We start from the raw sequence: 18,062 nt of genomic DNA, 5'->3' as shown, positions 1-18,062 counted from the left end.
CTCTTTTTCTTACCATATTTCTGTTCATTTTTTGTTTCTCTCTTTAGTTTATAATAGGATATAAAATATGAGAATCGTTATTATTATCTATATCATCATATCATATCATATCATATCATATCATCAAAATACTTATAAAGCTAACATTTTTTCTTGCATCTCATGCATTTGAAACCCCATTTTTTAACTTCCTCAAACCACATTCAATTGAAACCTCATTTTTTAACTAATGCAACTCAAAAATTTTCTTAATTATGATTTAACATCAAAAAGTTTTATAATTTATATTATGTTTAATTAGACATGCATACAAATCATATATAGATTTCAGAAAGAAAATAAACTTAAAGGTTTTTGTGTTAGGTTGAGGTCATATGACTACTTTTGGAGATATGTTATTATATTAGAACTTTAATTTGTAAGTTTGTTATACTAATTCGTTTTTATATTTTCTTTGTTTTTGAATTATTGTAATACACTTTTGGAGATATGCTATTATATTAGAGCTTTTAATTTGTAAGTTTGTTATACTAATTCGTTTTTATATTTACTTCGTTTTTAGGATTATTGTAATACACTTTTGGAGATATGGTATTATATTAGAGCTTTTAAATTATAAGTTTGTTATACTAATTCATTTTTATCTTTTCTTCGTTTTTGGATTATTGTAATACAATCGTTGTATATTGTGGTTTAATCGTTAATGTATTGATCATACGTTATATAGGGTAATGTCGAAAATATTTAATTAAATATTTTAAATATATTTTTTTGTTTTTTAATTGTACCATGTCAAAAAGATAATTAATTAAAACACATACACATGTTATACTTTTCATCTGTCTGTCTCTCTCTCTCTCTCTCTCTCTCTCTATATATATATATATATATATATATATATATATATATATATACAAATTATATATAAATTTCAGAAAGAAAAAACAAACTTAAAGGTTTTTTTGTTAGGTTGAGGTCTTATGACCATTTTTGGAGATATATTATTATATTAGAGCTTTTAATTTGTAAGTTTGTTATACTAATTCGTTTTTATATTTTCTTCGTTTTGGATTAATTTAATACAGTCGTTGTATATTGTGGTTTAATCGTTAATATATTGATCATATGTTATATAGGGCGATGTCGAAAATATTTAATTAAATATTTTAAATATGTTTTTTTTGTTATGTAATTGTACCGTTTCAAAAGGATAATTAATTAAAACTCATACATATGTTATACTTTCCATCTCTCTCTTTCTTTCTCTCTCTCTCTCTCTCTATATATATATATATATATATATATATATATATATATATATATATATATATATATATATATAGAGAGAGAGAGAGAGAGAGAGAGAGAGAAAGAAAGTTTCAGGTGTTTAAACTAAGTATTGTGTTATTGTATGCATTAATTTGGGCCAATCAAAATTAAATAAAAATAAATAAATAAATAAATAAATAAATAAATAAGGGTAATGTATAAAGCCCTAAGCGGCCCTTTCTCACTCGTAGAGCTCGATCCATAGGTTGTGGATGTTCTTGGTGTCGGGTCTGGTGCCCCAAGCGGCGAATGAATCGGAGGGGAGACGGGGGTGTAGCCAATCGGAGAGGGACTGCAACATAGAAAAATGATGCAGGTTGGTCATCAATCGCAGACTAGCAGTATAGCACCACCATTCGCCATCAATCGACACTCCTCAGGCGCCGCCACACTCTGCCTCTCTCATCCATCACAAAGCGACTTCTCCTTTGTGGGTGCGACTTCAATAGAGAATAACGAGGAGGAATCTAGAGGTGTTTGGCTTGTAGTTGTAGTTCCAAGGTAATCGGTCTCCTCATTCATTCTCCTCTTTTTTTTTGGTTATCGTCTTGAAATCACCATCACCGTCGGCTGTCATGGCCGCCAACCATTGCTGCAGATGGATTGGTTTGGTTGTATTTGTATATGGCTTGACCTAGCTGCTTCTAATCTAATTGCTCAAATATCCATCATGCAAGTTTCACTTTCAGCCTTTTTTTTTAATTCTTTCTAGAAGTCTCAAAGTGCTTCATATTCATTTATTTCAAAATTTTGTTCATTTTCGACTGTTTTTTTGTCTAATTAAAAAGTCCGAATACATTGCTCAAGAGTGTTGTTTTTTTTTTTTTTTTTTTTTTTTTTTTTTTTTTTTTTTTTTGTGTTCCTAAGACATTGCTTTACAAACACGGTTTTCACTAAAAATTTGTGGGATTTGGAGAGGAATGTTTGCACTTCAGTTTTGTTATAATTAGATTTAAATTTTTCAAAGTTTAGTATTTTGGTAGAAAGAAAATGACAATGGATGCAATAATGTGGTAGATTTTAAGCACTACTGCAAAAGCACGGTGTTCACTTTTTTTGTTGTTTCACTTTGGCAGTAGATAGAATGGTAGTTGTTGCATTCATTATATATGGCAGGCTCGGATGGGATTTAATATTAATCATCACGACTTGTAGTAGTAGGTATCAGGATTAAGAGTTTCAATCAACTGATGACATTTGTGATGTGGTAGGCTGGTAAGCAAGCATGATCTTGACTTTGTTTAAACAATAAATTAATAAATACTTAGCATGATCCTGACTTTGTTTAAACAATAAATATAACAGTTAAACAAAATTAAAAAATACGTGATCAACGAGATTCTAAACATTAATAGGGTTAAGAAAATGAAATAGAACAAAGATTGGTAAATATCTTTCTTGTTATTTCAGATCCTGTTTGGCTTTCTGTACAATGAGATTCCATGAGTGATTTTTTACTTGCATTTGGTATTTGACAATTACATAAATTTGTTGTTGGCTTAATATCTTTCTTGTTATTTCAGATCCTGTTTGGCTTTCTGCACATTGTGAATCTTTGAATAATCTTATTCATTTATGTAGATGATTCAATGGATGATATTGGTGAGATTCCAATTCTATTGAAATGGAATGATGAATTCCAATTCTTTTAGAATGGAATGACGAATTCCAATTCTGTTGGAATCACAGAAGTTGATGCTTGAAGAACAGTCCACATTGTTCTTTTAGAATGTATTAGTCGTTGTTAGATTTTGATGTTTTCTTCCCTGTTTTGATTTTTTTTAGTTTTATTCTTTAAAAATAAATATATTTCTTAACAATTGTTACCTGTATTGTATAAAAAATAATGTATTTTTGTTTTTATTCTTCAATTGATTGTTCAAGATTTTTTTATTCTAAAACAAGTTGTTATTCTTCAAAAAGTTTTTAAAGTTATCATCAAGAAATAGGTTCAAGAATATTTTTATTATTTATGTTTCCAGAATATTTTTATTTTTGAATATACTCATAAACACATTATGTCAGAATGTCCGAATTAAAAAATTATAATTCGTAAAATCGAATATTTAAAATTAATAGAATCTATAATCCCTTAAAAAAACATTTTTCCTTTATTAACTCTATATTAATTGACTAAATTACCCTAATTAAAATGGTTTTTTCAATTATATTTAATTCAATAATATATATTAATCACTTTCTTAAAATTAGTAGATTTGATTTACCCACATTTATGTATACAATAACACAATAATTACTTTAAACAAAATAACCTAAGCCTATATATATATATATATATATATATATATATATATATATATATATATATATATATATATATATATATATATATATATATATATATATATATATAAGGTCAAAACACTTCACCAAAAATCATTTAAAATCTACTATTTCAAATGCTTTTTAATAATGATTGTATAAATTTTAACATACGTTACTTAATTGATTCATTAATAAAATATTAATGTTTAGAAACTCCTAACTTTTAAACTTATATTATTTAATTTGTTAGTTAACTAAAATATTTTTCCTATATAAAGATAACATTTTTATATTTGGTTACTCATATTTGTTTATGTAATTAGAAAACAAGGTGTACATAGAATGACTACTTCAATTTCATATAGGAATCAATACCATTAGAGATGTATGTTGTCTTTAACCGGTGGTAGAAGATCCACATATCCTTTTTAATTATTTATATTAATGTTTAGTAATATCTATTTTGTATTCCTATTCACCTTAATTTTTTAGGTACAAATTAAGGAAGAAGATTCTCGACGCACCAACATAAAGTCAAACGTATGCCTTGCAAATAATGTAATTAAAATTAAATATCATATTTACTAATAGACTTATTTTAAAATTTTTGATGACATTTATGTATAATGATATATTTTGTATGACTTCATTCTTATTTTCACTGTTTAATATTTGAAAGTTCATATATGAAACCTTGGATATTTTGGTGTAATATAAATAGTGTAATACAAAGTTTATTAGTCCAATATTGTTTATTAACAGTTCATTCAAAAGAACTTATTTCTTATTTTATCTAAAAAAATATTATCGAACATAAGAAAAGTAGATTATATTAATGTTATACAAAAACTTATAATATATATTAGATGTTATAAAACTAAAAGTAAAGTTTATAAGATATGGACTATATTAGATACTATCAAAATATACATTGATGGATTTTTATGTTATTTGATAATTCGGTTAATACCCAAACATGACTAAAAACGTAAATTTCAACACATTTTAATTTTTTCCCATAATTATTTTAACCACTTAAATGCATTCACACACAATGCACGAGGTTACACCTAGTCATACATACATATAAAGCTAGCATTTTTTCTTGAATCTCATGTATTTGAAATCCCATTTTTTAACTAATACAACTCAAAAGTTTTCTTAATTATGATTTATCACTCAAAAGTTTTATAACTTATATTATGTTTAATTAACATTTAGTGAAAAGTTTATTATAAAAGGCCAATATTTTGGGAAGACATGCATACAAATCATATACAAATTTTAGAAAAGAAAATAAACTTAAAGGTTTTTGTTTTGGGTTGAGGTCTTATGACCACTTTTGGAGATATCCTATTATATTAGAGCTTTTGATTTGTAAGTTTGTTATACTAATTCGGTTTTATATTTTCTTCATTTTTGGATTATTGTAATACTATCATCGTATATTGTGGTTTAATCGTTAATATATTGATCATATGTTATATAGGGTGATGTCTAAAATATTTAATTATATATTTTAAATATGTTTTTTTTTGTTTTGTAATTGTACCATTTCAAAAAGAAATTAATTAAAACTCATACATATGTTATACTCTCCATCTTTCTCTCTCTCTCTCTCTCTCTCTGTCTGTCTGTCTGTCTCTCTCTCTCTCTCTCTCTCTCTCTATATATATATATATATATATATATATATATATATATATATATATATATTCATCAAACCACATTCATTTGAAACCCCATTTTTTAACTAATGCAACTCAAAAGTTTTATAACTTATATTATGTTTAATTAGCATTTAGTGAATATATATATATATATATATATATATATATATATATATATATATATATATATATAAGTGGCTCTTGCATCATCCACTTGATTGGGATATCGCACCATCAAGTGGATCGGATCGATACGTCAAACAAATTTGGGGACTTACAGTTGGTATTAGAGCTTGGATCGTATCAATTAAATTGGCAAGATTTTAAATGTTTCTTATTATAAGCTGATTAAAGGAAACATTTTTGCTTTCACCACATTCATTTGAAGCTCCCTTGAAACATTTTTACTCACACCATATTCATTTGAAACCTCATATTTGAATGAATACCACTCAAAAGTCTTTTAATAATGATTAATGTTTGATGTCTTAAATAATTATAATGATAGAAATTAAAACACTAAACAAATAAATTTTAAAAAATTAATTAACAATAACAAGTATAAATAACATTAAACCATATATTATGTTTAACTTTATTCATGTGTAACTCAGGTGTAGAAATCATGCGAACGATTGAAATTATGAAGTTATAATATATATAATTCAAAATAATCAATATATTATATCAATTTAGTATACAAATTATTATATCAAATTTAACAACAACGTTATTGTTATATTTTAAAAAAAATCATATATTTGTAAAGACTTCAACTATATGGATGTTTCTGCGCAACGTGCGGGTATTCGCCTAGTAGAATATAAAATATGAGAAGGTGAAATGTGTATCGGCCAACATGATACTTTTATCAAAAATTAATTGTTATTTTTTTTCTTAACAGATAACTTTATTATGTAATATACATATCAACATGAGAACACATTCTACTATTGATTTTTATGTAATTATTTATCAATTCTATTGTTTAAAGTTTAAACCATATGTCATGATTTTGAATCAAAATTTTGATGTCAATATTGTTTGTGGTGGTGCACAAAAAAAAACCGGTTAAAGATCTGAAACGGTGGTGCACAAAAAAACTGGTTCAAGATCTGAACCGGTCAAAGAACCGGTAAACCTTACGTTGAACCGGTCCGCATTGAAGCGAACCGGTTTGAGAACTGAATCACCGATTTACACCCGTTCGAGATTTTAGTCATTGAAACCGGTTTAGAACCGGTTTATATCGTGTGAATTGGTTTGGAACCGGTATAGAACCGATCAAACCGATTTAGATAGGTTCAATTAATCTTTTGAGTGAACCGGTTTCAACCGAACCGGTTTGAGGCTGAACCGGTTTTGCTTGGCTAGGTAGTGAACCGAACCGGTTTAAAGAACCGGTTTGATTTGAAAAATGAACCGGTTTGTGCATTCATTTGTTTGTTTTGAAGTTTGATTTCGGCCCCTTGGATATAATCGTTTGTTGTGGCTTGTAATTAGTAGTCCATGTCATAAAGCAAACTCATGCCTTCAACCAATGAACCAGAAAAATTCTCCTCAAACCTTCATTTAAAAAGTAGAAGCCAAATAAAATAAACTTAATATTTTGTTGGCCAACAATCAGGTCAACCCAAAAAATAATATCTTTTGCACCGAAACTATTTTGGCCCAATTATTTTACGAAGTATAATTGGGCTAACAAAAGTAAGGAGCCCAACAACAATACACAGAAGTGAGCAAAATTAGTAGGCTAACCGACGCCATTTACAACTTCGCGAAAACTTTGAAGCTCCGACGGAGTGGTGAGCCGAAGGTTGGAGACTTGAGTCTTGGAGAGGGCGTTTTGAAGAATGGACTTGAATATGGCGGAACCGGGCGAGATTCTACCAGATCGGAAGATAGATACGTCGGCGTACGATTTGCTTCAGACGACTAGGACTTCCGTGGAGGATATCGTTGCAAAGATGCTTTTCATTAAGAAAGAAGGAGGAGGAGTAGGAGGTGATACTACCAAATCACAGCTCCCTGAGCTCGTGACGCAAATGCTTCTCAACTTTGTCAACCTTCGGAAGGTCCCTTATCTTCTCCTACCTGCAACTCTAATTGTTTATTTGTGTTATCAGCCCTAATCAGACAGCGATTGTGTGAAAAAATGAAAATTTAAAATTTGTAGTGAATGTGAAGTTCGGTTGATGCATCTGCTGCGGGATTGTGATTCAGTCCCTCTTTTGGGAGTTACTGGTTACGTTACAAAACTTATTACTATTTTTTTATTATCCAAAGTAGGTTACCTTCTTTCGTAAAACGACCTAATCTCTTCAAGTTTATAGTCTACAGTAACATATATCTTAATGTTCATGGAATTCCCATTTCAGACAGTATCCATGTGTGTATATTTCAATTGTTGAAACCGATGAGTAGGTATTAGGGTTTCCGGGGAGAAGATTTGGCAAGATATCAGGGGAATGTGATTTTCTGCGTTATGTTTACCTGTCTCAAATATCTACTTTTGCAAGTTAACATGTTCCAGCTTCATCTGTTTCTTGTGTTTTCTTACAGGCAAATCGTTCCATATTGCTTGAAGAAGATCTTGTAAAATCAGAGACAGAACATGCAAAAGCACCTGTAGACTTCACAACACTGCAACTCCACAACCTTATGTATGAGAAAAATCATTATGTGAAAGCAATAAAAGCTTGCAAAGACTTTAAGTCCAAGTATCCAGATATCGAACTTGTTCCTGAGGAAGAATTTTTCAGAGATGCACCAGAAGACATTAAGAACTCTGTACAGTCAAATGACAGTGCTCATGATCTGATGCTTAAAAGGCTCAATTTTGAGCTATTCCAGGTATATTACATTTATTGAAAAAACAAATATTAATGCTTGATGTTTTGTTATAAATTACAACATATTCATAACTTGTATGCATCTTTTGTTAGCGCAAAGAATTGTCCAAACTCCATGAGAAGTTGGAAGAGCAAAAGAAAGTCCTTCAAGACACAATTGCTAACAGGAAGAAGTTTCTATCAAGTCTTCCTTCACATCTTAAGTCTCTGAAGAAGGCATCTCTTCCAGTACAAAACCAATTGGGAATTCTTCACACAAAGAAGCTAAAGCAACACCAATCTGCAGAGTTGCTTCCACCTCCTCTTTATGTAATATACTCTCAGTTATTGGCTCATAAAGAAGCATTTGGTGAAAGTATTGATCTTGAAATCATGGGAAGCATGAAAGATGCTCATACTTTTGCACGACAACAAGCCAATAAAGACAATGGTAAGTGTTAACAGTTTACAATATCTTATTCTTTCTTTCGTGGGTGTCATTCCATATTTCCATCTGTTGCAAGATCTTTTTTTTTTCTTTTCCCATTTTACCCCTACAGGCGTATCTTCTAGTATCGAGACTTCCAAGATAGAAGACGATGTGGTTGATGAAGAAGATGATGGTCAAAGAAGGAGAAAGCGTCCAAAGAAAATCCAAGTAAAAGACAGTCTTGACCCTGCAAAAATATATCAAACTCACCCACTTAAACTCACCCTCCAAATACATGATGATGAGGCTTCTGATCCAAAGTCTACAAAGCTTATCGTATTGAAATTTGAGTATTTGCTGAAGTTAAATGTGGTTTGTGTTGGCACTGAAGGGTCAAATGAAGGTCCAGAAAGTAATATCTTATGCAACCTCTTCCCAAATGACACAGGACTCGAGCTTCCTCACCAGGTTTTTATTCATTTTCCTATATCTTTTATTGTTTTTTTCTACTATATATATATTTGATATCAAGTTTATTGTTTATGAATCATCATGATTCACACAGTCAGCTAAGCTTTGGAGTGGTGATGGATCAATATTTGATGAAAAAAGATCTTCACGTCCATATAAATGGGCACAACATTTAGCTGGAATTGATTTTTTACCAGAGGTTTCACCTCTCCTTACGCCAGGTGGCGAATCCATTAATGGTGAAACAACAAAACAATCTGCTTTCATTTCTGGATTATCAGTATATCGCCAGCAAAACCGTGTTCAGACAGTTGTCCAAAGGATTCGTGCTAGAAAGAAGGCACAGCTGGCCCTTGCGTGAGTCTTTACACTGTATGTTTTTTTTTAGATTTTTTAGAGCTATGGATCTAGGGTTTCAAATGTAGTTAGATCGAATCCAACATGTTGCACATCATTTGATTTGATCGAATCTTGATTCTTGATTCTTGTTAAAATTCTTGAAATGAATGAATATTATGGTTTCTTTGGATTTTGAGTTTGTGTCTTGTGGGCCCGGTTTGTTACACAAGATTGCAACTTTTTGGACAAAAAGACTTGAATACATATAAATGCAGTTTTAATTTTATTAACTTTTATGTTTGGAGTTGTATTGAAAAGCTAGAAATGTTTGGTTGACTTATTACAGGGAGCAGATTGAGTTGCTAACAAAGCTTAAATGGCCTGGTTTGACTTGTCAAACTGTACCCTGGTTTTCACATACCCGTGTGTGCAGTTTACAGAGTTGGACAATTAAGCCCTTGGTCAACCCTTCTGCTGCAGCCATTGAAGAACAAATTCAAGCTCCACAAGTCGAGACAGTTGGTGAAGGTGAACTCGATACTTCAAAACCAGAGACAGAGAACGTGAGAGAAGACGGGGAGCTTCCATCTCTAAATCCCGCAACCATTGCGAACGAAATTAGTCAAATTACGATTACGCCCTTGAAAGGATCAGGAATCGAGCACTCAAAACGTCTCGCTTTGATTACCAAATCCATGGCTTCTCCAATGAGCAAAGGGAAATCACCAAGTTTCAGAAGGCTTGATGAAGATTTTGATTTGATGGTTTCCGACAGTGAGGTGGATGAGCCTCCACAAACCGAGCCAGAGACCGACGAAGTAACGGGACCCAGGGGTATAAACGTAATTGACAACACGTGGATTGCATGTGGGACCTGGGAATATTGTCTTCTTCTAACAAGAAAAGTGAACAACGGTGATGGGTACATGAAACTAGAAGCCAAGGTATATACAATTGACGTAACATGGAGTAAGGGCATATTCGTAATTTTACAACATGTGAACACTCGAGTCATGTTTGAATTTTTTTTATTTTTATTGCAGATAGCGGTCAGCATGGAGTATCCCCTCAGACCGCCGTTTTTTTCCTTGAATCTTTTTAGAGCCGCCAATTTAGAAACCGAGTCTGAGACTGAGACTGAGACTGAGACTGAGGCTAATGAGTGGTTTAATGAACTTCGTGCCATGGAAGCCGAGGTAAGTAATTGAGACTTTCTATTTATGAATGCTGTTTCTTGCATTGAACTGAATGTTGGTTTGTATGAATGTTTTAGGTGAATATTGAGGTGGTAAATATGATACCATGGGAGGAAGAAAAGCATGTATTGGGGCATCAAATATGTTGTCTTGCGATGCTGTTTGATTTTTATATGAATGATGGAGGAAAAGGTTTATATGGTGAAAGTGAAAAAGGAAGGTGCAATGCAACTACTAGTGTGGTGGATGTTGGGTTGTGTAAACCGGTTAATGGGAGGTTAGTTGCAAGAAGTTATAGGGGAAGGGACCATAGGAAAATCATCTCATGGAAGCACAATGGTTGTACTCCTGGTTTCCCTTGCTAGCTAGCTAGCTATAGCTATCATTACGTGATTCAGTAATTGTGGTGTTATTTATGTTCAATCTGATTAATCTTAAAATCGTTGATATTTTAATGTCTGGAAATGTTTTTTTATATTCGTAATACAATATAACAACACTAATAGCTATACTTGACGCCACTTTGGAAGATCTTCTGTATGCGTACAGTATGTTAAATACTGTTATCTTCCAAAAGATGTTTATGTCTATATATAATTATCACCCACTTCTCTTTGAAGTGATATTTAGATTAAATTTGTGCTTCATTAGCTGTAATTCTACAACTATAATCGCAATGAATAACGTCACTACCAATGTGTAGAAGTTTAAGGAGTTAAAAATCATAATGGATATTTTAGAGTTAAATCCTTTTATTTGGGTTGTGGGTGAAATATTTGAACACAACGATAAATCAACCCGATAAATAAAGAAAAAGACACCCTATTTTGATAGACATATTTTCTAGTGCAAATAAATCTTTTTGGCTTCAATGAGCGGTTTGATTTGCACAATGAATTGAGTTTTTCTCATAAATCCCTAAAACCATATCTGTCTTGTTGCATGGTCAGGAAAAAAATAATTATGCTTCAAACATCGTCTCTTTTATTATTCTGATCATCAATACCATAGCGATGATCGGGTTAAACTATCCAAAAAATGGCCTATCTTCTACATATATTGATAGACGGTCGACCACCATGGTGACATTAAGGACCGAGTGCGTTATATGCTTGGATGATGTCGAGTTGGAGCAATATGTTCGAATTGAAGAACCCCATTTTGCTAGGTTTGCTAAAACAAATCCTCCCAAAGCAACCCCATGTTAAAAATGGAATTCTTAAGGAAACCATAACTTGTTTCGGAATTTTGATAGTTCTACATCCACTTCAACACCCTTTTCTTATGGTCCTTCACCTTCGGTGAACCACTACTACCATTTTGATTCCGTCGTGGGCTTGGCTAATATCTCCCTGAAATGACAAACCATCGTCAATTCATCGCTAGAGTAAGAAGTACATAAAAGGGAAAGGCGGAATAAAGAGGTGATGATGGATGATCGGAGATGAACCAATCAATAAGAGGTGGTCACCGGTGGTGGCGATCTGCCAATATTGGTGGTGGTGAATGAGACTAATGAAGGCTTTTAAGGAGGAGAGGAAGTAACATAGACTACAAACGGAACAGAGGGGGAAAGGTAAAATGAGGGTGTGCAATGGGGTTTGGTAGGGGTGGGTAGATTTTATTTAATGATTTAATTTATATAATAACTAAAATAGAACTATAAAAAATACCATTAAGGGTAGAATTGAAATTTTAAGTCAATTAGGAACAAAGATGCAATAAAATCAAATTATAATGACTATCCAAGTAAAAAAATAGGTTAGAGACAAACCGCACAAATTACACTATACCACAAGCACCATTCACGTAATTTACTCAAATAAAAATTTACATAATTTGTTTTGAATATTTAAATGTCCATGTATAATTTTCACTTTGAATGTAAAATATTCACGTTCAAAATGAATTTGTAGATAGTAGACATAATGTACTATTATGTTTGTATTAAATTCTAACTAATAGAAATATTCATTTAGTTATTGTAATAGCCCAAAATCTCAATAAAAAATTCATTTTTAAATAACGAAATCCATTTCCATAGGTTATAAAATTCTAAATATAACTGTTTCCAAATCCAAACATCAGATACCTTATTCATAAAATCAGAGTGTCCCCACACAAAACGCCAGAAAGTGCACGCCGCGCCATCATGTCAGACCCTTGCCCTTAGATCCTGAAGTACCTGAAACAACAACAAACTGTAAACTAATGCTTAGTGAGTTCCCCATAGCATACCCTACATAATCCACATAACCATATAATCAATATCAATCACATAAGTCATGCATACAAACATATAAGGATGCCCTAGACACCCTCCAGTGTCTTACTCCAGAATGTCATGAGCACCCCCACATGGTGATGGTCTTACACCTATATGTCATGGGCACCCCATGGTCTTACTTGGAATGTCATGGGCACCCCTACATGGTCTTATAACCAAGTGTCATGGGTGCCCCCATGGTCTTTGCATGGAATACCATGGGCACCCCCACATGGTCTTATAACCAAGTGTCATGGGCATCCCCCATGGTCTTTCATGTAATATCACAAAAATAACTAGCATACCAAAGAGATAACTGCAGCCTCGTCAGTGACACACTTCTGAAGTTGGGACACATGGAAGGTGTTATGGATCTGACCCAGCTAGTCCGGGATATCCAGTCGATAAGCAACCCGATCGACTCGTGCATAAATCCCGAATGAACAAATAAATCGGGGCCCCAACTTGCCCCTTTCCCGAAACCTAATAATACCCTTCTATGGTGACACTTTCAGTAACACGAAGTCTCCTACTTGAAACTCGAGTTTAGTGTAGTATCTTATAAAGCTAAAATTTTTTCGTGAACCTCATGTATTTGAAACTCCAAAGACCATTTTTCCTTGAACCAGATGTATTTGAAACTCCCAAGACTATTCAACTTCTACAAATTAATTTATGATTAATTGAAATATTATGATTTGTAACTCTTAAAACTCTTCGAATCATGCTATTTAACTAATGAGTTAAAATGAAATATTTATCCTATATAAGAAATTTGTAGATTACATATTGCATGTATGTCAACACAAAATGATAGATTATATTTATTGGGTTTGGAGAGTTATGTGAGTGGTTCCATGGATATAAGAAAGCAATTACAACTTTTCCAAATATAAATTCATGTAAACTCAAATTGAGTGCATGTAAAGTTTTAGATATTAACCAAGGTTCAAATTTAGGCATGTTTGTAAAGGTATACTTGAGATCATTTTTTAAGTTTATGTGTTATACATCTTTCTATAATCACATGACGATAAAGTGGGATTGATAATTACTTCTCATGAGCTTTTGATAAATCAACCATCAAGCTATTTATTAGTTAGAACAGTTAACTTTGTTAACATGTATGTATCTTTATGTTCTCTCTCTCTTTTTTATGTTAAGAAAATATATTTTATGTACAAAAGAACATTATTCAACATGTATTTTTATACTATGTATATACTATGTTAGTTTTTTTTTATGTATTTTTATGTATTTTTTTTGAAACAACAATCTAACCTACTCCTAAACTACACCTTAAATACACATATGTCCACGACGAGACTTGAATCATCAACCTCAAAGAGGGAGGGCAACACCAGATACCGTTGGGCTAGAAACACTTTGGTACATAACATCGATGAAGTTTTTTATAATTGATTTTGATGAAAGGAGTTTACAATTATTATTCTAAATTGTTTGTGATAATTATGAATTAGATCGAATGATTTTTAATATTATATGACTTTATTGTTGAAAACCAATAATTATGTGTGTTACAAAAATTAATTCTTTATGTTCTACCAAAACTTATGTGGATGTAACGAATTTTAAATGTTTTTATAGTGATACAAATAAATTATCTTATTACATTTGTCAATTTTCTTTTTCCTTATTCGATCATTATTGTAAGGGAAAAGTAAAATAAATAAAATGTTAATATTTTCAAAACAAAATATATGTGATAAAAATATACCTCAAGTGTAACACTCCTCCTCCCTAACCCACTCTTAGCATATTTTTTTAAGGTTGGTCGCAATACGTAACAACTATTTTAGTTTTGAATTTCAAATCAACATTTTATTTGGACCGTTAATTCTCTTCTAATATTTCATAGCTTTAAGGAAAAAAAAAATAAAAGTACAATAAAAAGTATGATAGTTTTTTTCTGAACATAATAATGAAAATTTTTAAATACGTAATCTTTAATTAGTAAAAATTAATAATTGTTTAAACTAACATAAAACTCAAAGAATAGATTATATTATATTAAAAAGTTATTGTTATTTGAAATAATAATAATAATAATAATAATAATAATAATAATAATAATAATAATAATACTGGAAATACAAAATGTTCAAATAAATTATTTATAAATTAGTTAAAAATACCTATAGTTTAAAATAATTTAAAAATAAAAAACTTAATTCAATTTGATTAAAACGCAACTTTTTATATTTTTCTTATCGTATACTTAAAATTATTATACTATTAGTTAAAACTTAGTATAAAAATTATTATTACAATGATAAATAATTATAATATTGTTTTTATAACATATAATTATTAATATTTATATTACATTATTGGGTACAAATCAAGAGTTTAAAACTCTCACTACAACTCAATAGTTTTTTTTTTATTTAAATATAATTATGATTTCAAATTTTATGTAACTTGTTTTTATATTTTCCACTACATTCAAAAGTTTTTTAAACTTATGGTTTTTAACGTGCAATGATTTTTTATTTTCTACTTATTTATTATAGACATTGTAGCTATATTAGTAGGATATAAGTTAGTTTTGATTAAAATATCATATGTTTAAAATGAAAGAGTTGAAAAAAAATACGTTTTGTCTCATCAGTGGTTATTTCAACACAAATTTTTTATAACATTGTTTCTATATTTCAAATGTATGTTGATTTCTAAATATTCATTTTGAATTATTTATAAGTGTTTAATAAGTTTTGTTTGATGCAAATGTTATAATGTTGTAATGTTTTTCTTTTATTAAAAGTTATAGTGTTTTTCAAACTATTTGTTATTTGTTTTATATACAAACCGACATACGTTTTATATATAATTTTCACAACTTAAAACGTTCTATAAAATCATAAAAAGTTATAGTATTTATTTTGTTCGTACTACTTTGTTTTTCTATATACATAAAAATCAATATATGTTTGATATATAATTTACACAACATAAAACGATCTATAAAATTATGAATTAATAGTTGAAATACCTAATGGTATAAATTTATTAAAATTAATCAAATTAATATGTTAACTATAGAGTTGGTTTTGCTATTGACATTGGTTTTTCATATATAAATATTAAATCATAATTTGTTAAATGTTATTATTTTAATTAAATAATTATATTTATGCACAACGCGCGAGTATTCGACTAGTCTTTAAATATTGTTAAAAAAGATTCTTTAATTCACCAATGAAACAATTAGGGCCCTTGATTGTGTTTTAATTATATGTTTTTCTCTCTTAGATCAAATTGCTGACATCAACTTCCTCAAATAAAATTCAAACACAATTAGATTTAATAATAAAATTTGTAACAATTATAGAATTTTTAAGTTCAGTAATTATTTTATCAATTAAAACATATCATTCTACTTATATACATGATATTAGTTTCTCTAATTAATATTGTTTCTAATTTAACTTCCTTATTTATAGATTTTGATTTCCAAATTCAAACCTGTTTATATTTATTATTTGTTTATTTTTTTTTCAAAAAACTCATTAAACAAATATATCAATAATTAAGTTATTAACCTATAAAATCTAATCTAATCCCATTAAATCATCAAAATATTTGAGATTCAATATTATTCATAATTTATCTCATAGTATATCCCACATAGAATGAATCAATTTGAGATAATTGTTTGAATTGTAAAACTGATTAAATAAGAAAGTCAATTAATTTGAAGTTTTGAATTAATATAGCTGATATCTTTTTTTTTTTCCAGATAAATAGTCAAAAATCTCCAAGTTGAAATCTCAGGATCCAAATTTTTTTAGAAGATAATGATTTCTTTAATAAAAAACACCCTATATATACGATTACACAGAAGTGATTATTCTTACGATTTTGGATTGAGTCTTATGATTTACAATGGTTATCCACTATATCTTCCACATGTTTTACTAAGTCACCACAACCCAAGTGTAAGACATTTACATTTACAAAATAGAAGGTTGAATTCTATGTCTAAAAGAAAAACTTTACTTCATCATCTAAAGCAATAAATATTTTTGATTGTGTTTCACTTATACATTTTCCACCTTTAGATCAAATTTTTTACATCATCTTGATTGTGTAAGACATTTACATTTACAAAATAGAAGCTTGATTTCTATGTCTAAAAGAGAAACTTTATTTCATCATCTAAAGTAATAAATATTTTTGATTGTGTTTCATTTATACCTTTTCCACCCTTAGATCAAATTGTTTACGTCATCTTGACCAATGTTTGGTCGGACATGTTGTCCATCAATGTTTCCGCTCAAACCTTCACCAATTTCTGTTATCTATAAAATAAAATTCAATTCCTCCCCAAATTTGAAGCCATAACTTATGCACTGACCATCCTATATGTTTGCAAATCAACATGATATATCTTCTTAATTATTCTATTTCTTTCTCAGTGTACATCGACGGTACCAAAATTAATCAAGGGCAAAATAGTCACCTTGTATTTAATTCTTATTAATATAGTAAATACTTCCAGTTTTGAAGATAATAATCAATCTCATACATGTTAAATTACTATTTTTCGATTCCCAACTATCTAACTCAATAACTTTATGTAATTATTCTTAACCTTACCTTTTTCTATAACGCTATTGATTAGATTTACAATAATTAAGTTTAAATTGCAGAGATTTTTACTTGAAAGTGATGAGCATTAGTTGATGTTTTTACTGAAGCTTAAGGATGATGCAAAATTCAAAATCCCTAAGTGGTAATATCCAACATAGTTAATAATTGATTATTTCGACAAAAATACTTTCCATTAACTTTGATAACAAATTTTTTGAATTAAGCATATTTTTATGATTATAATTTTGTTTTCTCTACTCGCTTGTACTTATTATCCTGAAGATGAGAAAAGATTAACCATGTATATATTGAAAAGTGACAAAAAGATCTTATTGGTTATACATTTCTAACATGATCTTCAAATGTTCTTTGTTTTTTATTTGTTTTTGTGTATTTGATTTGTTTCTTTAGGAAACTCAGTTTTCTATTAATTTTGATAACAAATTTGTTGAATTAAGCATACTTTTATGATTATAAAGTTGTCCATTTTATATTGTTAAATCAAATGTAAATGAATTTGAATAATTGTTAAATTTCATATTCTATAATGTAATTTATGTACTAATTAATCAGATAATAGTACATATCCAAGTGGTCGGGTGCCTCCATGACAGTAAGCAAACATGTAAA

At 29.7% G+C, this 18,062-nt stretch overlaps 1 protein-coding gene across 1 annotated transcript; it reads left to right on the top strand.

The window, feature by feature from the left end:
* The first annotated feature begins 7,039 nt into the window (after positions 1-7,039).
* THO5 (THO complex, subunit 5) lies at positions 7,040-11,061 on the top strand. Its single transcript, XM_078976778.1, has 8 exons — positions 7,040-7,360; positions 7,848-8,138; positions 8,231-8,567; positions 8,677-9,014; positions 9,112-9,374; positions 9,703-10,300; positions 10,400-10,552; positions 10,630-11,061. Exons 1-8 carry the CDS (start codon positions 7,139-7,141, stop codon positions 10,915-10,917), a joined length of 2,490 nt encoding a protein of 829 aa, XP_078832904.1. The 5' UTR covers positions 7,040-7,138; the 3' UTR covers positions 10,918-11,061.
* Positions 11,062-18,062: the final 7,001 nt, after the last annotated feature.

Source organism: Lactuca saligna, chromosome 1 (genome assembly GCF_052625555.1).
Source record: "Lactuca saligna cultivar CGN05327 chromosome 1, ASM5262555v1, whole genome shotgun sequence".
NCBI classification, from domain to species: domain Eukaryota; kingdom Viridiplantae; phylum Streptophyta; class Magnoliopsida; order Asterales; family Asteraceae; genus Lactuca; species Lactuca saligna.
This window is presented reverse-complemented; position numbering and strand designations above follow the sequence as displayed.